The 23550-nt window shown below is 48.5% G+C and overlaps 1 protein-coding gene across 2 annotated transcripts; it reads right to left on the minus strand.

Moving 5' to 3' along the window:
• Positions 1-1676: 1676 nt before the first annotated feature.
• On the minus strand, positions 1677-23261 carry TNFSF15 (TNF superfamily member 15). 2 transcript variants are annotated; one of them, XM_064393427.1, is made up of 5 exons: positions 23050-23261; positions 22697-22950; positions 15627-15678; positions 14885-14932; positions 1677-9500 (listed from the first exon to the last, which is right to left on the minus strand). In XM_064393427.1, the coding sequence occupies exons 2-5, from the start codon at positions 22883-22885 to the stop codon at positions 9073-9075; spliced, it is 717 nt and encodes a 238-aa protein (XP_064249497.1). In that variant the 5' UTR covers positions 22886-22950; positions 23050-23261; the 3' UTR covers positions 1677-9072. The 2 variants fall into 2 exon arrangements, with proteins under 2 accessions (XP_064249497.1, XP_064249498.1); XM_064393428.1 differs by having other exon boundaries at positions 22697-22945; positions 23050-23084.
• Between the last annotated feature and the right edge of the window lie 289 nt (positions 23262-23550).

The raw sequence follows: 23550 nt of genomic DNA on the forward strand, positions 1-23550 counted from the left end.
TGACACACTGATGGCTCCAAAGCTTTTAACGTACGAGAGAATTGGCTGCAGCCAATGGGTGGATCCATCCTCCTTAGCCCCTCTCCTCTATTGAAGAGCTATGAAGGGAGAAATTCTGAAGGGAAACCAATGAGCTGCCACCATGTGTGAGGCAGTGAGAGCTCCAGGGACTGTGGTTTCAGATCTGCACACAGATACTGGAATTTTGCCAATGCTGTGACACCTTTCCTACTTTCTCACCACATAATCTGGCAGCAAACAGGAACAGCCCCACTTCTAGAACAAAAAGCTGTTTCATATCTCCTTGGTTTTGCTCTAGAGATTCCCCTGATTTCCATGCAGATGCCCCACTTCCTTTTCTTCACCCAGTGAAGTCATCTTGCTGAAGGGCCATGAGCAGTGCCCCTCTGGGAGGATTTCACTGCTGGGAGAAGGGAAGAAGCTCTGGGCTGTGATTTCCCACCTGGCAGAGGTTTGCCTGGTGCTGTATCCCTTCCCCTGCAGGCAGGAATGTGCCTCCACATCCTGTCTGCAGATGATCCCAGCCCTGGTGAGATGTGCTGTGCCTGTGGGCCTGGGCCACCAGCACGGAGTGCTGAGCCCCTTCCCTTCCTGGCAGTGCTCCAACACTGAATTAATGAGTTTATTCTCATCAAATGGCGAGGAGGGGAGGCAGTTTTGTGCCAGGTGTTGAAAGGGGTCAGCCCTGAGGGTAGGAGCCCAGCTCTGACTCTGCTTCTGGGAAATGCTCTTGCAAACATCTTCCCTCCCCAGCAGGGTCTGGTTCAGCTCGGAAATGAGGGCCAGGGTGGGATTCCAACCTCTGAGACCTCTGCTATCAGCTGAGGAAGGGAGATGGTCCCTGGTGGATCAGCCCATCGCTGGCAGGCTCTGGAAGAAGCCATGCTGACACCCAAATTCCAGACTGCAGCTTGCAGCCAGCCCTGCTCCTTCAGCTGGCACCCACCAGCCAAATCTGCTACTGCAGAAAACAGAATTCATTTTTCCCGTTGTTATTTTTTTGTTTCTGTTTACAGAAATAGCAACTGATGGTCTCGGTCCAGCGGAGCCTATTGTGAGAATTAGCAATTTGGTTAATCCCCACAAAGGCCTCTTTTGTGAAACATAAATCCTTGTCTGTTCCAGTGTTCTGAAATTCTAAAGAAATTCCAAAACACAGCAAGGTTTTACTAAATAATCTCCTTATTGTTGACTAAAAAGCAGTTAAATGGGAGTTTTTAATTCAAAAGCAGGGTACTTATTTTTGGGGTTTGTTTGGTTTTTTGAGGGGGTACCCTTAGAAATGAGACTTGGGCACCCTTAGAAATGTAGGTGAGATTCAGTTGTGTCTAGAGACTAAAAAAGGAACCTGTGGAACTGAAAATTACTCAGTCAGGTGAGACTGGAACAAAATTCTCTAAAGCCCTTAAAGGTTCAGGGAAAGGTCTGACCCTTGTCCTCGCATGAATAGGGTTTAATTTCACTGCTCTGGAAATGTCAGGATTACTCATTTTCTGTGTGTATTCTGGATGCAATTCATAGTTTATATAAAAACCCCAACCCTACACATTTATAACACATGATAAACTTTGACATGGGGAAATGTCTGCCCTTCCCAGCTGTGAATAGAGCACTTGGTGGGTGCTTATTGGAATAAAATAACACTCAGGAATAAATATGAATCCAATTAATTTTATTTTTTTTTGCTTTAAGACATAAAGAACATTTTAAAGAACTATCTATAAACTTAATTTCCCAAAGAAATAGCATCAAGTATAATAGATCTAAACTTTATACCATGAATATTACAATTTCTCTTCCATAAAATTAAGACATCTCTATGTACAGTACCAATAAATATGCAGCAAACCTTTTCAGTGCCTTTTTTTGACGTTTTAATATAAAACTCTACAATCAATGGCAGAACATAAGGAGATTTGGGCAAGAATGAGAGCAGCTGGAAAGCTATTTTAGTTCATAATTCAGCAAAAAAACTCAACACTGCTGACTTATGTTGCTTAATAAACTGGGTTATGATCTCCCAGGCAATGATTTTCATGTTGTTCCAAGGGAATTAACAATCAGGAAATGGGAATTTGGAAGTGTCACTGCAGAGTTCACACTCGGGGAGAGGATTGTAGCCAGTGCTGGCACCAGGACTCACCAAGAAATGGAACTGGAGCTCTGGTTTCTTTTGGGAACCTGTCTGGATGCTGAGGGGGATGGGAAACACATCCCTGCCCATCAGATGGGATTTTTATGGGGTTGGACCTTCCTGGGATGGAAAATAATTTCCAGTTTGTCTCAGCTCGTGCTGCATCCTCCATGGGGATGAAGCCTTGCCAGAGAGAGCCCCAGAGCTGGATGTGTCCCCTGGGATCCTGTCCCCAGCTGGGAGAGGGGGACAGGCTGAGAGGGCTCAGTCCAGCTGTGGCTGGTCACAGCCAGCAGGGAGGGCTGGGAATGCCCAGCTCCTGTGGGCAGTGTCCTGCTCTGCAGCGTGGATTTCCTGGAGTGACTTTCCAGGATCAGAGTGAGGTCAGGATTCGTGTCCAAGTCCTTATTTAACATTAAACCCTGCAGGAACCTCCCCACAGAGATTTATCCACCCACCCCACAGTGAGAGCAGCGGGGTTTTCCCTTTCACCAGCTGTTGGGTCATCTTTACCCAGAGAAACACCACAAAAATCCCTCTCCAGCCTGGCAGAGAAGCACCTCAGTTTTCCCCACCTTCCCTAGGATGTGCAGCCTTCCAGGGATGTGCCTCTCTCCCCCTCCACTCTCTCAAGGGAGCCTGGATTCATTGAGAGCAGACACCTTTGATATGATTCAAGGAAGCCAAAATGCAGCACAGTGCTCACACTCAGTTTGTTTAGACCACAAAGAATCTCAAGTTATTACTCTAAATGTGCAAAGCACGGAGTAGAATGGCAGTGAAATTGAATTCTGCTCTGCTCAAGTTAAAATAGAAAATAATAATAATAAAATTCTGTTTTGCTTTTGCTAAATGTGAGGTAGTTATTGGATTAAAAAAGAAAAAAACCCCAACATAACAGCAAGTAACATCTTTTTGATGTCACAGGGGAAAGCAGCCTGATTCCCACTGTCTAATCAACTCCTGGCTGATCTACAGAGGCTGTTAGCAAAACCTCTCAGGGGTCGCAAGTGGGTAGAAAGCAGGGGAAACAAATGTCCTCCATCAGAGTATTCCAGTGAAAACCTTCCTGGAGGCAGAGCACAGAGCCCTTCCCCAGAAACCTCTTCTGAAGCAATTTACACGTGATGCTCCGAGTTCAAGCCAGGAAAACAAAACAAATTTTGAGACTAAGAAATAACATGGCAAATGGGAGAATGTCTCTCAGTTCTGCTGGTGGAAAGAAAGGAATTTGCATTCTTGGCAGCTAACAGCAGCCAGGATGAGGAATGAATACCCAGGGAATGCTGCTGCTCTGCTGGGAGGGTAAGGACAGCCAAGCTGGAGCTGGAGCAGGGTTGGGGGTGCCCAGAGCTCTGCTGCCTTCACTTTGACTCTCATTTGGCCAGAGTTTCCTGGCTGGGTTGTGCCTGTCAGCCAGGAGCTGAGCAGTTGGGAACACAGAGTTCCCAAAATGCTGAGGTGTTTTTGTGTATGGGTTTTGCCCTAGGAAGTGCAAGTGTCTCTAAATTCTCAGGAGAAAGTCTGGACCCCACTTCACTCTGCTGAGGGACCTCTAACTGCATAAAAGAATGATTATTCACACTTTTCCCACAATCAAACAGGTTCCTTATACATCAGCACTGCCTGGCTGCATTAGCTGGTCACTCTTAATTGTGATTAGTGTTTTGGGAAGGGACTGGGATCAAAAATGGTCACATTTGTTAAGTTGCATTTTTATTATCATAAAACTTGGGAAAATATAAAGAAGTTAAGTCAGTTCTTGTGGTAAAGATACATCTCAGTGCTGAGGCACAAGACAAAAGACAATCCCTTCTGGAAAATCCCTTACAATAGCAAAATGCTATTACTGGTGTGTAACACCCACATCGGGGCAAAGATCCTTGACATTTTCTGATTCTTCTAAAGAACGAATTCTCTCCTCATTTCTCACCTGAAATGATGGGCCACTCACAAGATAAATAAAGCAAAGGACAGGGTGGTCAGTTGTGCCATAGAGGGGTGAAAAAACCAAGATCCCTTCAAAATTCTGGAATATTGTGTTGGAATTTTCAAGTGAATTCCTAAATCTGTTGGGCTTGGTTGGGGACCCCCTTTGTAGAGAGGTTTGCTCATCACACCCCCTGCCAGAAAATCATCTCAGCAGCATCTTTTTGGGTGCTGTTTGACACCCTTTGGACTCTGATCCTGCCAACACCCCTGTGCTGGGCAGTCCCTGCAGTCACTCCTTGATTTGGAAGTTTGCTCCAAACCATGATGGAGCTGAGGATAAACACAATTAAAACTTTCTGTGACTTTTAATTTGAGGCCTGCAGGTTTTACTCCTCCCATCCACCAAACAGGAGCTGGTTTTTACCATGATCCCCTTCAGTCACGTGCTCAGCACAAATAAATGTTGGCAGGATTGGAGCTGCTTTCTTTATACCTTGATTAAAATTTACTTCTGCATGTCCATGGAGAGAAAGTTAATGCTTATTTATCAATATTCAGTTTTAAGGGGAAAGGAAGTGGTAGGTAATGAACTTTGATGAATTTGGGTTGTGCTTAGTGTTAGTATTTTGAGGGATGGAAGAGATTAGGGAAGAAGCTAACTCCTAAGATCTAGGATATTTTGAGCAGTTAAATAATAATAATAATAATTTGATACTTCTTTCAGTGGTTTTGTTCTGAAAAGTGCTTTTGTGTTCTTTTTCTTAAGAAATGGAAGGGTCAAAACCTAAAATCATATGTTTAACTTAATTTAGCCCAAACTGCTTATTTCCTCCTTTTTTCCTCCAAATTCCATTTTTTTCCCTGATAATAATTTTAGTTTCACAGCCCCTCCCAAAACAAAGCACATGTTCAGCTTGACCACAGACTTTAAAGTCACTACTTCCCCTGAGCAGATCTTGTCAGCTTCTCATTTAATTGAAAATGCTGATGCCTGGGCATTTTCACATCTCCAGAAATGCTTTATATTTTCTAGCTCAACGAACACAAGTTTCTAAGAAGGCTTGTGTTCTTATGTAACTTAAAAAAAAATCAAAAATCTGAGAATCCGCAGTTTAGGTTCAGTGTGTTGGAGATATTTCCATTTAAGCTTGACTTTGGTCTTACCAAAGTGGCTTTGCTCTGACTTCATACCTTTGACTTCTGTGGAGGAATATCTAATATAAAACAGGGGCAGAATCAGCCCCTGAACACTTATTTTATGTGCTGGTCACTGTTACAGTAACGTTATTAGCACTGAAAAGGGGGAAAAAAGGGAATATAGAGAATTTCCATGAGGATGCATGTGGGGATCAATATGCCTGCACCACTTTAAAACAAGTAATGCCACATATATTGTTTTATGTCCTATAAAATGTGAGCTAAATGTGCTCAAAGCTGGTGTGGGTAATGGGGTGCAAAAGCTTGAACTGGACTAAAATAAATATTTCTATGGATCAAGAGAATCACACCTGGAATGGAGCTGCAGCAGGCAACGTTTTGCTGCTGAAATTCATCTTTAGTGTGCAGTGGACACAAATTATGTGCTAGAAAAGGCTCATTATTGCCAATGGAACTCCTGGGGACTTCTATGGAATGTCCACCAAAAAAAAAAAAAAAAAAAAAAAGGTGTGTGGATATCCCACAGAAGGCTCTTTGAATGCCACATGGTGCATTCCCCACTCCTCTGCCCCAGCCCTCACAATTCCCATCGTTCAGCACACCAGGACTGAGTGATGATGCCTTGGGATACAGTTTCCCTGGAAATCTGCTGTCCCAGCCTGTCAGGATTGCCTTGTGCCCTCAGAATGATCAGCTCATTCGTAGAAAAGAGAAGCTTTCTGAATTGCTGTAATTATCCCAGAATAGAGAGAATTTCCCTTCCAATTTCCTCCAAGGATAAACCAATTTCACACTATTTTGCCCTTTGCAGAAGCTCTCCTGCCTAATTGCTGGGGATCACCTGTCTTGGAAAAATGATTTCAAATCTTCCTTTATGAGACTGACCACATTGTTTTGTGTGCTGGTCACCTAAAGTGCTCTGCATGTTCCAAAAGCTGCAGATTTTGTGTTTTCATGAGTTCAGATCCTGTTTTGGGCACACAACCAAGTGATCAAAGACTCAACGTGAGGTGTTGAGGCAACACTTCACAAAATTTGAGATATGGAAAGTCTCAGGGTTTCACTGGCAGTAATTTTGCATAGAAGTGCCAAGAGTGGGGGATTTCACCAGGTTTTACCCTGGTGGAGGGGGTCTCTGAGCAGGAGGAAGAGCCCTGAGAAGGAGCTGGATCCAGAACAAGGCTGAGGTCATGTGTGCTAAGCACTGAATTGATAATTAGGGAATAATTGCTCCAGACCCAGCTTAAAAAACTAGGCTGGGCAGGTGGAGATAAAACAGGAATAAGGACTCAAAGATGAAAGTGATCTGGATCGTAAAGACCTAAGAGGATCCCTTGACTCTGAGTGTTTCCATCTGCCTGCAGGATAATGAAATTTCCTTTCTCCAATCCAAACCTATTTTGAGATGTCAGTTTTCTTTGTGGGCTGGAGAAACTGAGTGTAAAAAATGGCATTTGGACAAAGAAGTGTCCTTGCACCTAATGGACAGGGCCAGGAGGGCAGGAAGGGGTCAAGAGGACAGCTGAGATGTGGATGTGCAGAAGGTGAAGGATGAATCAAAGAAAGGATGGGAAGCCAAATTGGGATCAGGTTTTGATGCAGGGAATTTGTCAAGCTCCCCAAATAGTCAGAGTTGTGCCAGGAGCCAATACTCAGTGATGAGGCTCAAGGAAAATCTGGAAGCAGGAAAAGAGGGCAGGGCAGGGTGGCAAAGTCCCGGCTGTTGTGATGTGCCTAAAACAGGGAAGGACAGACTGTGGGATCCAGGAATTTCAGGATAGGGAGGAATGGGCACAAAGCCTCCACTTGGAGATGATTTACCACAGAAGACCTGCCAGTTTTCATGTCAGCAGGAAGGTCCTCACACCAAGACATGAAGAGATCCTGGTGCTGCCTGGACCTTCCCTCCTCCTGCTCTGCTCCTCTCCTCCCTTCCCAATCTCCTTGGCCTCTCTCCCTGCTCCACCTGCTCCACTGACTCTCCCTGTCAGCTCAAGCAGATCTTCCAGAGCAATAAAAGGTCTCCTGGTGGGAAGGGGCTTGCCATGGACAGAGCTGCAGGATCTCACATGGAATTGTCCCCACCACAAAGCCTGTGCCCAGTTCAGTTCTGCAGACACAGCCCCTCACCCCCAGTGCTGCAATTCCCCACCACCCAAGGGGGGACTTGGGGCTCCACAGGGCTTTGAGTGGAAACATCAGCTCAGGCAACAAAGCCTTGCTGCCATTTCTGGGCAAGAAGTGGAGAAATGGAGGAGATCCAAGGAGGTGAGGCAGGGGAGAGCTGCAGAGAGGGAGCCTGCTGTTGGGGGTGGGTGCTGGGCTGTGAGACCTCGGGGCTGTTCAGGGTGTAAAGTCCAAACCCAGGAGGGTCCTGAGCCACTGCTGGAGATGTGTTTGCTGCAGGAGGGGAGGGGAAAATGGGAATTTCCCTGAGAGGCAGAAAGGTCTGTGGAAATGAGTAAGTGCAAGGTGGGAAGTTAAACAGCCCTGAGCTCCACCAGCGTCGTGCCTTTTTTGGATCTTTTTACCTCATGTGGGGACAACTGGTGGCCAACCTTCACCCAGGGCAAGGCTGGGAGTCCCTTGGGGCCAGGGGCCACCATCAGCTGTGGCTGGAGCCCAAGCAGTGATTTCTTCAGTTGCGTTTGCCTTGCATTAAGTATAATGGAAAGCAAAACATTGCAGAGGTTTTCTCCCAAAATTTTGGTGGCTGATTTAAAAGTGTCCAAAGTTTTTCTCTGTGTCTCTCTCTACCTTGTTTTGTCTTTTTTTTTCTTTTTTTTTCTTTTTTTTTTCTTTTTTTTTTTCCTGTTATCCTAAAGTTAGGACCTGGAGGGGGCATTCTACTTTCATGCTGAAACAGAAAGCATTTTGTGTGTTCCCTAGATCTTTTCCAGAATAATATTTTGAGGCTGTATATGGACTTAGAGAACTGTAAACAATTTTTTGGAAAAACCAAAAATCTCAAGTAGCTGCTGCAAAGCACAAGATATAATTTTAATCTACTTTACAGGGAAGTTGGAAGGGATTAATTAAGCAGTTAATAATTAACCTGAGCTTTATGTTAGTGCAAAGTACTGAGTAAATGTATTCATAAGGAAATTATGAGAAGTAATTACCTTTTAGAAAGGAGAATCTGAAGAAGGGTCATGCAAAACTATACTGGAAGTGCTGGAGAAAGCTCAAAACCCCTTTTTGTTTTGTTTTGGAGTTGAGGAAATTGTACATTGAAGGTGGAATTAGGAACATAACCTAGCTCAATATTCAAGAGGAAACTTCCTACCCACAGGTATCAAATGTTCCTCCCTAGCTTACAAAGTTTTGAAGAACTTTTGCTTTCAAAAATACATTCCCCCCCTTCCAATATGACTTTCATTTTTCTAGTTTGGCTTTTCTTTGTTTGTTTTGCGGTTTTTTTGAATGTTGTTTTGGTTTTTTTTTGTTTGTTTTGGGGTTTTTTGAGTGTTGTCTTTGGTTTTTTGTTTGCTTTGTTGTTTTGGTGGTTTTTATGTTGTTTTGGGGTTTGTGTGGTTTGTTTTTTTTTTTAGTTAGTTTTTGGTTGGTTTTTTCTTGTGTTTTTTTGGGGGGGTTATGGGGTTATTTCACTCCAACCTGCAGCTTCACCTTTCCCTACCCATTAAATTAAGGCTCTAGTGAGCTGCAGGGGAGTGATGGCACAGAGGAATAAGAAGAAGAAGGAGGAGGAGGAGGAAGAGGCAAACAGCAGACATCTCACCCCAACACGCGCCCACAAAGCCAAAATCCAACAAGATCCCCCCGATGACCCTGGAGGGATCCCCCACCAGCTGCCGCAGGCCAGAGCCCTACAGCAGGAAGGCCCCAAAGAAAGTTTTGTGCTCCTTGGTGTAATCCACCAGCTTGATGTCACTCACGTTGACCATCAGCTTGTCTCCCACCTCCAAGGAGACAACAGCGCCCAGGTAGATGGGCTGGAACCAACCATTGCTGTTCTCACTGAGGGTCTTGGTGCCCGTCAGCAGCTGGGTGGGCTCGGGGTAGCTGTCAGTGACCTTGGTGATGACCTCAGTGACAGAGCTGGCCTTGTGGCTGCTCTCCACGGGCCCGCGGAAGGTGACCTGAGCGTACACGTAGTAGTCCCCGGACACGGGAATCACCAGGGCGCTGCTGGAGTAGCTCAGGTTGTTCTTGGTGAAGGCCAGGCCTCGCTTGTCTTCCCACTGCAGGATGGGCAGGTGGCTCCCCACGGCGCTGGCCAGGTCCTGCTTCTTCACTGCAGCAGGGAGAGAGAGGGAGAGGGGCGTGGGTGAGGTTGTCACGGTGTGGAGGGAACATGGAATCTCTGCTCTGGACAGGGAGGGATTTAAACGGTTTGAGCAAAAAGCTGGGACACAAATGTTATTATTTCATGGCTTGATAACTGAGCTGAATGGGCTGCAGGACTGTGGGAAATGGATTTGTAGAGAGTTGTTAGGGTTTGATAGAAAGAAACCCTAAAAACTCTCTACGAGTCCATTTCCCACACAGGACAGCTGTCCAGTGGTATTCTCCAGGGTGCCCACAGGGTGTGCAGGTCTGAGCTGCCAGGGCTGAAAGCCAAGGGTGCTCTAGGAAGATCCTGGCAGTGTAAGCTGTGCCTGGGAGTCCTGGCTGTGGGTCAGACCCCAAAGGATGAGCTGTCCATCCTCAAGGCTTAGTCTGCTGGCACTGGAAGCAATGGAGATGGCATTACCTTCCCATCTCACCCATTTCCAGAGTGAAAACCTTGTCCTCAGGTGACACCAGCACTGGGACAGTTGTACCATGCTTGTACCTAAGGGTTGGGGACAGGAAGAGGAAAATTCTAAACTATTTTTTCCTTCAGAAGGGGTGGATTGCAATTCTGTTTCTTAGAAAGACACTGCTGAGCTTGCAGAATGTCCACACTGGTCACCAGGATGTGTCAGCAAGCACTGAGACACTTGGACTTCTCTTCCTGCCTCTTCCTCAGGGGGCAGAGGCTCCTCAGCCCTTCTCCTCCTGAGTGCTCTCAAGGACATTTTTGTAGAATTTCTGTTGGTCTACCAAGGTCACTGGATTTTAGCAAAAACCCCAAAGACCCCACTGTGCTTCAAGAGCTCCAATTCCAAAGCAACACATTATATTTTAAACCATTTTTATCCCTCTCTTCCCCTTTTTTCTTTCTTTAATGCTTTTCTGGAACAAAATACTACACTTGGAGTCAGCCTCAACATTCCTCCAGACTTTTTTTCCCCTAATCTTGTGGTGAGCTGATTACAAGCAGAGCTCCAGTCCTGACCCCAGTGTCAGCCTTATCCAAGCTGAGGGTGCTTCCTAGCCTGCAAGGGAAAAATTAGGGAATTGCTGCCCTTTTGCCATCACCTCTCTGATTTCTCACACACAACAGAGAGGACAATAAACCTCAGCCCTTGCATGCTTTTCTGCAGGGAAGCAAGAGTTGTCTTTGCTCTTTACTGACTGCCACATAGAATTGTTGTGCTAAAGCAGCAGCAGTGGGAAGAAAAGGATAAAACCCATGAAGATTATCTCAGGTATTAAAATGAACCTGGAAAATGAATGATGAATGCTTAGAAAAGATTGAGGGAACAGAGTTCCAGGAACTGAGACCTCTTTAATAAGCTTGTGTTCATGTTTAAAGTTGATTTTTATTCAGTATTTGGGGAAGGGCGTGTGTGCATGGGAAGGGTGGCAAATGGAATGCAGGTGAGGGAGGGCTTTGGAATTCCCTTGGCAATAACCATTAGGTCCATCCTGGGTGAAATCAGACTCAAAAAAAGGAATGTGGTCATGTCCCAGTGGCATCTGTTTCCCTCTTTCCCAACAATAAATAATCCATGAGGAGACAGGAAGCTGTTAGGAGTGCAATTCCTTTTATATTCTCTGAGTAGCACAACAAAATAATGGCCTTTTTTTTAGTGCTTCTGAAGTATCAAATCCTTCTGATCTTTTCCCAGGAGGCAAAGTGGATGGGGAAAGTATTTCAGGGAAGGGGAAGACAGACAGGGATTGTGGCAGCAAGGAAAGCTAAATTATAGAAATATTATAAAGGTTAGAGACAATGGAGCTTTGACACTGAGAGGGGAATAAAACAAGTGAAAGTGCTCCTGGTCTGCCTTCATCTGCATCCACCTCTCAGTTCAGGGACTGTCTGAATGCTGGGAAAAGCTCAGCTAGCTTTGGATCACTCTAAGCTTTGCAAGAGCTCAGAGCAATTCATCTCAGAGCAGAGGAAATCTTGTTTGAGGTGGGAAGGGTGAGGAAAGATCAGAATAGTTCCAGAAAATGTCCTGGGCTCTATTCCATCTCTGGAATTTTGGGGGGAATTTTAAGAGAAGCTGCCTGTGAAATATTCTTTTCTTGCAGAATGATGCATTTAAAATGTAAATGACACTGAATTCCACAATTAATTTTTATATTAGTTATAAAATAGATTTTATTAGTTATAGAATATGATAAGATCTCAAATGAACTACATGACTTCCTAACTTCTAGAATTAGTCAGGTTTCACAACTTTAACCTTCCTTTTAGGATGAATGTCCCTCTATTGATGCTCTCTATTTTCAAGTTAATTACTTTTTCCCATACTTTCAGTAAGAGGAGAATAAAATGAATGTTCAAGTGCTTTTTAATACAGCACAGCTCCTTTTCTAGCAGCAGCTGTACTTTGTACTTGTCATTTATTTATTTATTTCCTAAATTCTGGAGCTCTACTTCCTGCAAATATACCTATGATGCTCATTCTTAAAGGAATTAAAATCTGCTTTTAATAAGGGAATCGTTGCCACTGTTCTTTCTGTTTTCTCACACACTATAAACTTCTGGCATCCCTTAATTCTCCTGTCCCCAAATCCCTTTTGGTTCAGTCCCTTGCTGGAGAACCCCTGTTGCCTGTCAGATTTGGGATCTGTTTTGTGCTGAAGTTGTGGGGTTTCTGCAGTTCTCAGCACCCATGAGAGAGCCTCATCCTGAACTCTGAGTCTCAGCCTGTGGTGAAGCCCTTGTGGTGCAAGGTCCTGTGTCCTCTGTGTCCTCTGGTGCTCCAGTTCATGCCCTGAGGATTTAATAAAGGGAATTTGGAAGCAGAAATGAGGCTCTGGCCACATTTAGAGGTGGCTTTGGGACCACTGCAGCACAAGGAGCAGGAGCCAGGTCCTGCAGCTTTGGTCATGCCCTGTGCCACAGGCTGGTGACAAAAAGGAACAGGCACTGCCCTGGATCCTGACCCCAAATCCAACCTAGTGAGAAGGGAGGGGATGATGGCAAGGCAAGGAGAAGCCCCAAATAAACATTAATGCACAGGGGGAAGTGGGTTTGGAGGGAGCTCTGAGCTGGGTTTTGGCACATCTCAGTAGGTAAAGTCATCAGGGAGGGGAGATCTCCATTCCAGCCTGGGTGAAGAAAAATTCTCAGTGTGAGTTAAAAAGGCCAAGAGCAGCTGGAAGGTTTATCATAAAGGAACAGACACCAAACATGGAGCTGTTCTGCTACTGCCAGTTAATGAGTCCATTCCCAAAGAACTCCATCTAGTTCTCATTCCTCTTACTCCTCTGTTCTCACCTTCACAATAGATGTGTTTAAAACTAGAAAAAGACAGAAAAAAGGTGTGGAAGAGATTTCCTGCAATTTAGGATTTGTAGTCTGCCACCTTCACATTGAATAAGGCACCTGAGGTGGGGGAATGTAACAAAGATCAGGGGAATAATTATTCCTTTTACACTTTCTATGCACAAGTCATGGTTTCTTAGAAGAGGAAAAACAGGGTGGAGCCCCAGAAATTATTATGCACAGAGCTGAAAATAACAGGAAATATTTTCTGCCTGCAAAGTGCTGTTAAGCTGGGAAAGTTATTGCCACAGGGAGAAGCACCAGGAATGTGTTCAGGCTTAAAAAATGTCAGAGATAATCCATAGATTATTGGTTCCTTGATGACTACATAGCACAGCACAGAAAGGAGAGAGAAAATTCCCTTAAGTTTCCCTTTTTCTTGCACCTCTCTATGGCCAGCAGTGACTGGCCCTCAGTGGAATGCCAGAGAGGATGGACACAGTCCCAGGGAGGCTGCCTGGGAATGATGGCAAAGGAATTTCTGTAAATATGGGGGCTGAAGAGATTTGGAGAAAACTGCTGGGTGTTTCCCTGTGGCAGCTGGGCTTTTGTGCAACCCAGGGAAGTTCCCAACAGCAGAGCAGAGCTTTGGCTGCTCCTCTGAGTCACTGGAGCCTCTCTGCCACGGGGGATTTAAAAAACCAAAACCTTACAACAGCAGACATGATCCTCTTGCTCCTTAAAACTGGCACCTGAACAAAGCTGTGACTGTGGAAACGCCAGGTTGGGAGCTCCAGAAACCCCCGTGCCAGAGGGAAAGGCACAAGGATAGGCATCAGGAAGGAGCTGGTGGTTCAAGGAAAGGAAACTCTGCTGGGAAATGCATCAGCCCTGAGCTGCAGAGTGACTGAGCCCTGGGGGTGGATTTGGATCTCTGCAGGAGCTTTTGAGAGGAGCACCCCAGCACTTCCTGCATTTCTCAGGTTACAAAGTGCACCCCGGGGCAGCACTGGGCTGCTGGGGAAGCCTCTGCAGTGAGCTGTACTTTGGAGAGGGATAAATGGCCTCAGGCCAGCTGGAAAACCCTCTGGCACTCACTCCATCCACACCGGGGCCAGGCAGGAACTTTTCTCTGGGAATACCTAAATTTTCCACGGGGGTGGAGCTGGTGAGGGTGGGGGATGTCTCAGGTGTCTCCTTGGTGTGGAGACAGCTTCATGGCTGAGGTGGTGACATGGGGACCTTGGAGATGCTGGCAGCCCCTTGGAAAGGCATGGAAGACCCTTGGAAAGGCATGGTAACTCTGGAAGGCATGGAAACCTCTTGGAAAGGGATGGTAACTATTTGGAAAGGCATGGAAATCTCTTGTAAAGTCATGATAACCCTTTGAAAAGGCATGGAAGCTTCTTGGAAAGAGATGGTAACTCCCTTTCCATGGAAGGCATGGAAGCTTCTTGGAAAGGCATGATAACTCTTTGGAAAAGCATAGAAGACCCTTGGAAAGGCATGATAAATCTTTAGAAAGGCCTGGAAGCTCTTTGGAAAGGCCTGGCAGCCCACCCTGTGACAGGACTTTGTGATGGCACCTTCCTACCACAACATAAAAGCTTGGAGGGCTCAGCTTGGCATTACCCTTTCCCTGCTTGCTCTGAAATATGTCAGAGATTATCTCACTGAAAACAGGGTGGAGAATTTATGGGAATAAATAAAACTAGCCTGATTTGACCTGATTTTGCTCCAAAACTTGTAATTCTTGCCAATTCACTGATCCGCGAGGGCTCACGTGAGCTCCTTCCCTGCCTTTTCTGGAGGATTCAGCAGATCACTGAGACATTAGGTGCCTGTTTCAGTTCAGTTACAAAAGCTGGTCATTCAATGAAAGAAACATCTCAGAAAAGTGACATTTCTGTCAGCTGTCCCTCCTTTCCTGCAGACACACTGCACTCAGCCTGGCCTGCTCAACAAGGCAAAGCTGATTATTCTGCTCCCCACATTTCCTGCAACACCTGCTCCTACCACATCCACACAGACCAAGGTTACTGAACCACAACATTGGCTGTAAAAAGGCTTTAGTTGTGAACAAGAATTACCTGTCAGGTGAGCTCGTGGCTTCTCTGCACTGGAAAGTGTGTCTGTAACTGAGAGAAAAGGGAAAAAACCAGTGTGAGGATGTTTGCTGCTGTTCAATAATAAAATTACAGAATATCCTGAGCTGGAAGGGACCCCAAGGATCACCCAGCCCAGCCCCTATCCCTGCCCAGACCCCCCAGCAACCCCACCCTGGGCATCCCTGGCAGTGCTGCCCAAAGGCTCCTGGAGCTCTGGCAGCCTCGGGGCCGTGCCCATTCCCTGGGGAGCCTGGGCAGTGCCAGCAAAATATGAGTGGTGACTGATGCCCATGAGGAAATGTGCAGGCTCTCTGCAGAGGTCTGGGTCGGGGCTGATTTGCTGTGATCTCTTACTGACAGCCCTGAGGTGACAAATGCAGACAGGGGAGCTTGTCAGAGCTGCTGCAGCACCAGGAGGGCACATTGTGGTTGTGTCCTGAACTGCTGGAGGCAAACAGAGGGAAAGGGTGAGGAGCACAGGCTCCTAAATCCCTGCTTGTTGAGGGAGACCCACTGACCCTGCTGTGGGGAAGCCTGTGCCTGCCCAGCTTTGCCAGCCCAGGGTTAGAAATGCTCCCGTTTCACTCTGCCCACTGTTATCTCCCTGCATCCTCTCCCCCAGTGTGCTCTGGCTGGCTTGTCTGGGCAGGGATTGGGGTGCTGAGGGCAGAGGTGTGCTGGGATTGCAACACCACAGGGAAAGGGGAAAGGGAGGCAAACTCACCAGCAGCCACTGCTCGTTGCTTCAGAAAATGAGAGCCCCCCTCCTCTGTGACCTGCAGGGGACAGGGACAGCAGTCAGCTCCGAGGGTTTTGTGTGAATTATCCCAGACATGGAATAGCTGCAGTAACATCAGTGAATTCAGATGGAGCATTTTGGCTAAGAGGTGAGCCCTGACAAGTCTTTGTTCACTGCAGGACATTTCTGCTCTTGGTTTAGAACAGCCTTCACCTCTGAAGGGTTCCAGGACCTGGGGGAGGTTTGTTGGATTCTGAGCTGCACAAGCCTTGGCATGGCTGGGAGAGCAGCAGAGTGGCCAGTGTGACCCAGCCATGGGTGGTGAGTGCCCAGCCCTGCTGGAGCCCCTCTGCTGCTTGCAGCCTCTCCTGCCCTCAGCCCAGGCACAGCAAGCAGAGCAAAGAGAGAGAATCCCCTCAAGGCAGCCAGGTCTGAGCCTCCACAGGAGCAAAGGTTCCAACAACACCAGCAGAGACTGAGATGGATCAGCCCCACCTGCCTTTTGTCCTGCAGCCAGACTAAGCCTGTTCCTTAGGTCTGGCTGGAATTTTGGGTGACCTCCTGTGAGGCAGGAGCCGAGCAGACCCGAGGGGGCAGCTGCAGGGTGAGCTCTGCTGCTGGGAGCCCGCACTGGGGAAAGCTCATCCATCCCCTGCTCTGCAATTCCCTCCTGCAGCCGGACACTCCCATTGCCCTCGGCAGGACGTGGCCCTGCCCTGTGCCGCCCAGCTCAGCAGTCCCTCGGCGCTGTGCCTGTCACACACTCGGTGTCCTGAGTCACCTGCTGTGCCCCCCGAGCCCCCCGGGCACGGCACGGCCGGGGCTGCACACCCAGCGCTGGGGCAGCTCCGCGGGGAGCAGGGGGGATGCTGCGGGTGCTGGGGGTGCTGGGGACGATGGGGGATAGTGTGGGATGGTGTGAGATGCTGGGGGATGCTGAAGGATGGTGTGGAATGCTGGGGGATGCTGGGGGATAGTGTGGGATGGTGTGAGATGCTGGGGGATGCTGAAGGATGGTGGGGATGCTGGGAGATGCTGTGGGGGGCTGGGGGATCCTGGGGGATGGTGGGGATACTGGGGATGCTGGGGAGTGCTGGGGGGTGCTGGTTGGATGCTGGGAGTGCTGGGGGATTCTGGGGATGGTGGGGATGGAGGGAAGTGCAGGGGTATGCTGGGGATGCTGTGGGATGGTGGGGGAGGTTGCGGGATGCTTTGGGATGCTGGGAATGCTGCCTCACATCTGGCCTCGAGGGCTGTGAGGAGCAGCCCTTGGAACAGCCTGGGTTGTGCTGACCCTCAGGACTGACCTTAGGGACTGACTCTCAGGGCTGACCCTCGGGACTGCTCCTCAGGGCTGACCCTCAGAGCTGTCAGGAGCCCCCATCCCAGAACATCTTTCAGGAACACACAGGGCTGGCACAGTGTGTTTTATGGGCAGACACCAAAAATACACTGAATAAACTGAATAAACCACCCCTGGTCAGCTCGTACCAAAGTATTGGAGGCACTTTGCCCGATAAAAATGGAAACAATATTAATATCTAGATGCTGAAGCTGGCTCCTGCTGGCTGTGTCTCACACAGCTTCAAACACTGCAGGAGAAGGAGAAAATAGAGAATTCATATTGGCTGGGGAAGGGGAATGTTTGTGGAAGGACAAAAGCCTGCCTGGGGTTGGGGGCTGCTGGCTGCTCCAGGAAAGCCAAAGATAGTTTAATGTTTTACTGGAAGTAAACATCCGTGTGCTCCTGCAGCAAACAGTCATTTCTGAAATAGCTGCTCCAGCGTGATGGGAAAAATGGAGAAGGAAACAGTAGGGAAAATTCTCCTTTGGTTTTTTTTGTATTCCCTTGCCCACCTGTACACAAATGTGTGGCCTAACCCCAGCCCCAGCAGCCTCCTGGCAGAGACTGCTGTGAACTTCCAGTGTGGGGCTGAGGGAAAATTAGTGCAGTGCTGTCCAGATTTCTGAGCCTTTCATTATGTGTGAGGAGTTTCAAAGTCCTGCTTTCTATGGTGACTAACCACGAGAGCCCTGCTGATGTGACTCAGTCACAGCCTGTGACTTTGTCCCTGCCCTGGTGGGAAGCACAAGGTCAGAATTAAGGATTTTTCCCTCATTCTCCCCTGGCTTTGAGCCAGGTGTATTCACCTAAGGGTATATTTACACATTCCTTGTGTGGCATTTCCTACCTATTGCCCAAGTGAGTAATTCTCATTAGTGATCCCACTCTCTAAGGATTCTGCAGCCAGGGAAAAAATCAATCCCAAACCTATACTTAATAATGTAACTTCTGTGGAACTGTTTACATACTTGAAGCTTAACTTCTGCTGAAGTTCCTTGTATAAACTTGGATGTTGCAATCCAAACAGAGGTGGTAGGAAAATGGGAAAGAGAGCAAGAAGAATTCTGCTTCTTTACAAAAGATAACAAAAAGGTTTTGTTTAAACCTAAATTTACTTGTTTCCTAAGAAATCCAGCTGGAAACTCCAGGTGCAGGAGCTGCATTGAGGGACAGAGCAGATAGAGCAGGGGGATAGAACAAGGTGTGAAATTATTCTGTTGCTTGGCAAAGGTATGGCTGTTCTGTTTTTTCCTAATTGTGCTATCTCATAAAGGTGTAAATATAAATACAAATCTACAGGAGATGTTTTAGCAGCAAACAGAGCTGCATAATGACCAGGTGTCAGAAATACTTGTCCTGAATAGTCACAGCTGTTGTGCATTGGTGGGGAGGGAGAGCTGAGCAGCAGGAGACAATGGAGAGAACATTCACACAATCAGTGCTTTCCTCTCTTTTCCCTTTCTTGCTCAGCTGTGGTTCTGAAAAGTTCACAGCTTCAATTTTCCCTTTGGTTACTGTGGAGAGCCCAACCACTGAGTGATGTTGAAAACCCCTCCTTGAGCTGACTCACAGATATTTGGACAGGCAGCTCTAATGGCCCTGGGGATTGCTGGGTGCAGAACACTTCTGGTGCCACAAAGGTCCAAAGAGCCCCAGTGCATTTGTATCCAGGTATTGCTACACCCAGAAGGAAGGGCTGATATCCAATGGCATGGCAAGAGAGCTGGCTCTGCAGGCAGAGGGGCTGATGAGCAGAATGAATACCCCCACTCCTCCATCCACTCCATCTCCAGCCCTGTTTCACAGGGAGGGTCTCTGCAGGTGATGTGCAGTACATAAACCAAATTTTTTTTTCCAACTCCAGAGATGCTGCATGGCCTGGACTGTGAATTTTTGGCAGGAACTGGTCTGTGCCAGTAAAAATTGCCTTCAATCAGAACATTTTGCTGCCCAGTGGAAGGCTGTACCCAAGGCACATGCCCACAAGGAACATCTGCATCCAGCAGCAGTGGCCAGGCAGGGATTTAACTGGTGCTGGCTTTGGAAGGGGAATCCCAGCACCTGGGCCCATCCAGGTGTGCTTGCTCCTCCCCAGCATTTCTCCTTCCCCAAAGATCAGGAAGCCTTTTGAGGTTCTCCTCCCTTTGTGGGCAGGCCATGAGGGCAGATCTCTCCTGGGGTTTGTTGCCAGCTTTCCAGCAGGATCCAGGTGGAGCCTCTGGGATTTTCCAGTTCCTCCTGCTCTGCAGCAGGTCCCTTCTCCACTGCCAGCTGACATGGCACAGACCTGGCACACAGCTGCATGTCCAACCCTTGGCACAGGGTTTGGAATTCCTATTTATGCTGCTTGGGGCCCTGACTTGCCAAGGATACCATGAAAAATAAACCCAAATACCAACTTCTGCAGACCACAGGACTTGATGTTCTGCTGAATGGGATGCTGAGGCAGCCAGAGCTGCTCTCCTGTGCCATTCCATCCATAGTTTTGGCAACTCAGGCTGAAATGTGGTTTCCCTTTGAGGAAGGATTGCCCTTCCTCCATCAGGGCATCACCACTGTGGCCTTAATATAGATTTCCTGCTAGTAACACAAGCCACGTGTTCTGGCTTGAAAAACCCTTTTTCCTCTCCTCCCTCTGGACTGAAGCACAAAAGAAAGTGGTTTCTCTTTCCTCAAGGAGCATGGAGGGAGCCTGGAAGGTGTCCAAGGAAAACCATCACCAAACTGGAACTATTCATCCAAGATGCATCGCACCATGACACACAGAGAACACTGGTAGCCCACACATGTCACGGTAATGACATAACTTGCCCTGCTTTTTCCTGAAAGGGACATTTCCAGTGAAAGAGATGAGTTTGCATCCCTGCAGAGGCACCAGGTGACACCACGTGCACCCAGGTGAGGCAGGGATGACCAACGCGCCTCGCCCTGCGGGCAGCGTGCCCAGGGACACTCCCCTGTTGCACAAACCTGCCCAGGCTTCCCTTCTCCTCCTTGCTCCAGGAAGGACTCGGGAATTTACTCCATCTGCTCCTCGCCTGCCGAGTCCCTCCCTCCCCCCAGGACTGTCCCCAGAGCACTAGAAGGTGACAATTCACTCGAATGTGTGGGCAGAGCTCTGTGGAGCAACCAGAGGGCTCCTCCCGTGGGCTGCAAGGGTCAGGAGGCCAATACTCATCTGGGGCAAGCTTGGGGCTGCCCACTCATCCCCAGGGCACCCACACCCCTAAACCAGTGCCCCAGTGAGCTCTGCCACACCTGGCTGGTCCCAAAAGTCCTGATCTAAGCTGTCAGTGGGGCACATGAGGACAGAGCCACTCAGCAAACTTTGAACGCAGAAAGAAATACAAAAAGACATTTTCCTGAGAACTTTTATGCCTAGAAATATTCCCAGGGACTGAACCTCTCTGAACCTGCAGGCTCCTGGGGGATATGGCTCCTTGGGGCATTCAGAGGCAGCCACACAGGCAGAGACATCCACCCCTCTGTGCTGTCCTGCTGGACCACACTGATGGGCACAGGGAGCAGCAGAGTGAATAAAGAGAGTGAATAATGAGCACAGAGAGCAGCAGAGTGAATGGTGAGCACAGAGAGCAGAAGAATGAATGAAAATCAGGCAGGGCCCAGCTGAGGTGCAGCTCCTCCCGCAGCACCCTGGGCACCCTGCCAGCCCTGATGACTTTCTTCTTCCTCCCTGGGACTCGCAGAGGTTGTAACTCCTCTGAGTGCAGAGGTTGTAACTCCTCTGATCACCTCGTACCATCAGTGTGGAAACATTACGTGTTGCTAATTAGGAGCAGGTGCATGGGAATGCACACCAGCCTTGAAATTCCAACCATTTACGTTGTGCTTTTCCTCTTAAGAAACCAAACCCACTCATAAAAAAACTTTTCTCTGCTAACCCTGCCAATAGGGTCCAGGAACACACTGGATTGATTAAACAAGTTAACATTTGATCATTCTTCTGCTCCAAGATTGTTTCAAGACTGGACTGTTCTGCTCTCGTGGGACACAAACAAACCCAGAGCAGCAGCAGAGGTGCCAAAGCACCTTGTGAATTTTACCACCCCAACCTTGAGTGGCCCCCAGCTTTTCAAGCTCCTCCACGTTCAGCCTCTGCTCTGCTGTAATTCCACAACTGAAGGACCCCAAATGCTCTCAGATCGTGCCCAGCCACTGAAGAAAGCTGTGCTCTGGCAGCTAGGGCAGCCTGGGTTTCTCCAGCTGGAACCGAGGGCAGTGACAAGGTCAGGGCAGCATCACAGCTCACACACTCAAGGAATTGCCAGATTTAACAGCCCGAGGGGCCGCACCAGGTTAGAAGCAGGTGGGACGGAGGATGCTGCACGCTGAGCTCGGCATCACTGGGGCAGAGCAGCCTCGGGGTCACAGCGGGGCCAGCGGAGGCGCGGCCGCGGCTCTGCCCTCCCTGAACATCCCCGGGCTAAACGCGAGCCAGGTGACAAACCTGCCTTCAACACCAACCCCCCTGTCTGGGTCCCTGCTGATTAACTGGGGAATTTCGGACCTGAAGCTAAAATTCAAAGCTCAATCCACCAGATCTTCAGCACGGGGCATTCCTGCTGGGCTCAGAGCCTCCCGTGGGAGCTGGCACTGGCAGGAGGGATGGAGCAGCAGAGCAGAATTTGTATGGCTGGGAGCAAAGTCTGGCAAAGGAGAAGAGCTGAGAAGAGCCTTGGACTGAGAGAAAGTTTTAATGGAGAGTTAAAAACAGGATGCAGAGTTTAGACTCCCTAAACTGTCTCAAATCAGATCTCTGCAGAAGTTCACATTAATAATAATTAATTATTCACCAGAGCTGTAGCTGTCAGCCCAGTGATGGGTGACTGACCCACTGACATCAGCAGATCTTCCTGAAATCAGACACTGCAATGGGAAGCTGCAGATTTAACCCAAAAGAAGGAAGGAAAATGACCCATAGCATCAAAAATCTGGCAGAAATCAGTGATTTTTAAAGCATTCCCTGTGGCACAGCAATAAAAGTTTTAAAGCCATGTACTCCTGATGTCAGACACTGTGAGGGGAAGATGCAGATTTAATCCAAAAGAAGGGAGGAAAATGAGCCATAGCATCAAAAATCTGGCAGAAATCAGTGCAGAGACAGTGATTTCCACCAATCAGTGATTTTTAAAGCATTCCCTGTGGGACAGCAATAAAAGCTTTAATGTACTCCTGAAATCAGATGCTGCGAGGAGAAGCCACAGATTTCACCCAAAAGCAAGGACAAAAATGAGCCATAGTGTCAAAAATCTGGCAGAAATCACTGAATTTTTTAAGCATTCCCCGCGGCACAACAATAAAAGTTTTAAAGTCATGCACTCCTGAAATTAGACACTGGAAGAGGAATCCACAGATTTCACCCAAAAAGAAGGGAGAAAAATGAGCCATAGTGCCAAAAATCTGGCAGAAATCAGTGATATTTTTTTTCCTTTTTTTTAGCATTCCCTGAAGCACAGCAATGAAAGTTTCGAAGCCATCTACTCTGCTCGTGACCTCAGCCAAAGCACGGAACCGTTAGTCGGAAAAAAAAAAAAAAGAACGCGCAACAATCAGATTTATCCTTGCGCTGAGGAAGAAGGAATGCACCAGCCAGTCTCACGCGTGCCCTGGAACGCGAGAAATTCGCGCGGAGCGTGGAAAGCACTCCGTGGGGAGGCGCGGGCGGCACCCAGGTGCGCCCCTGCCTTACCTGGCCGCAGGAGCTGTTGGCCCGCAGGTTCCCGAGCAGCAGGTAGGCGGTGGGCAGCATCAGCAGCAGCACGGCCAGCAGGCAGAGCAGCAGCGCGCAGCGGATCCTCCGCAGGTCCTGGCGGAGCAGCATCCCGGCTCCGTGCCCGCTGCCCGCAGCCTCCGCGCCCATCTCCACCGCGCTCTCCATGGCAGCAGCGCCGGGCTCGTCCTGCGAGGGAGCCGGGCACCGCCAGACCTCCTGTGGCTCCTGCCCTGCATGGAGACCCCCATTAAATAAGAGCTGTGCCGAGTGTGGGAAGGCACCGGCGCACACGCGGTGCCTCCCTCCCTCCCGAGGAATGCACCGCCTACAGTAGAAACCCGGCAGGAGCCGCGCTCCCCGCGCTGCCGGGCTGCTCCTGCCTCCCAGCGCTCCTCTCCCCCCGCTCCCTGCTGGAGGAAGCCAGGAAAGTCCCGGTGGGTGGAACCAGGATCAGCCCCGCCGCTGCTGGTGCTGCTGGTGCTGCTGGGCTGGAGCTCCGCAAGATTTTCCGCCTGGCAAGGGGAAGGTGAAACCGATGGGAGTGAAAGTGAGAAGCAGGGGCAGAGCGAGAGGCAGAGCGAGAGGCAGCCCGGCAGTTTCTTCTTTCCCAGAGAAAGGGGAAGAGGCTTTTGGGGAAGGTGAGATGGCAGGAAGCAAGTGACCCCAAAGAAGGGTCCGCTTCTCTGAAGTGTTGCTTCATCCCCATATTTTAGCAGAATTCACAAGAGGCTTCCCGTTGCTCAATGCGCACCTTTTGCACCAAACCGTTGGGGCTTAGGCCCAAAATCGGATGTTTGTCTGCTCTGGGGCTCACCTTCTCCCAAATCGTC

Source organism: Passer domesticus, chromosome 18 (genome assembly GCF_036417665.1).
Source record: "Passer domesticus isolate bPasDom1 chromosome 18, bPasDom1.hap1, whole genome shotgun sequence".
NCBI lineage: Eukaryota > Metazoa > Chordata > Aves > Passeriformes > Passeridae > Passer > Passer domesticus.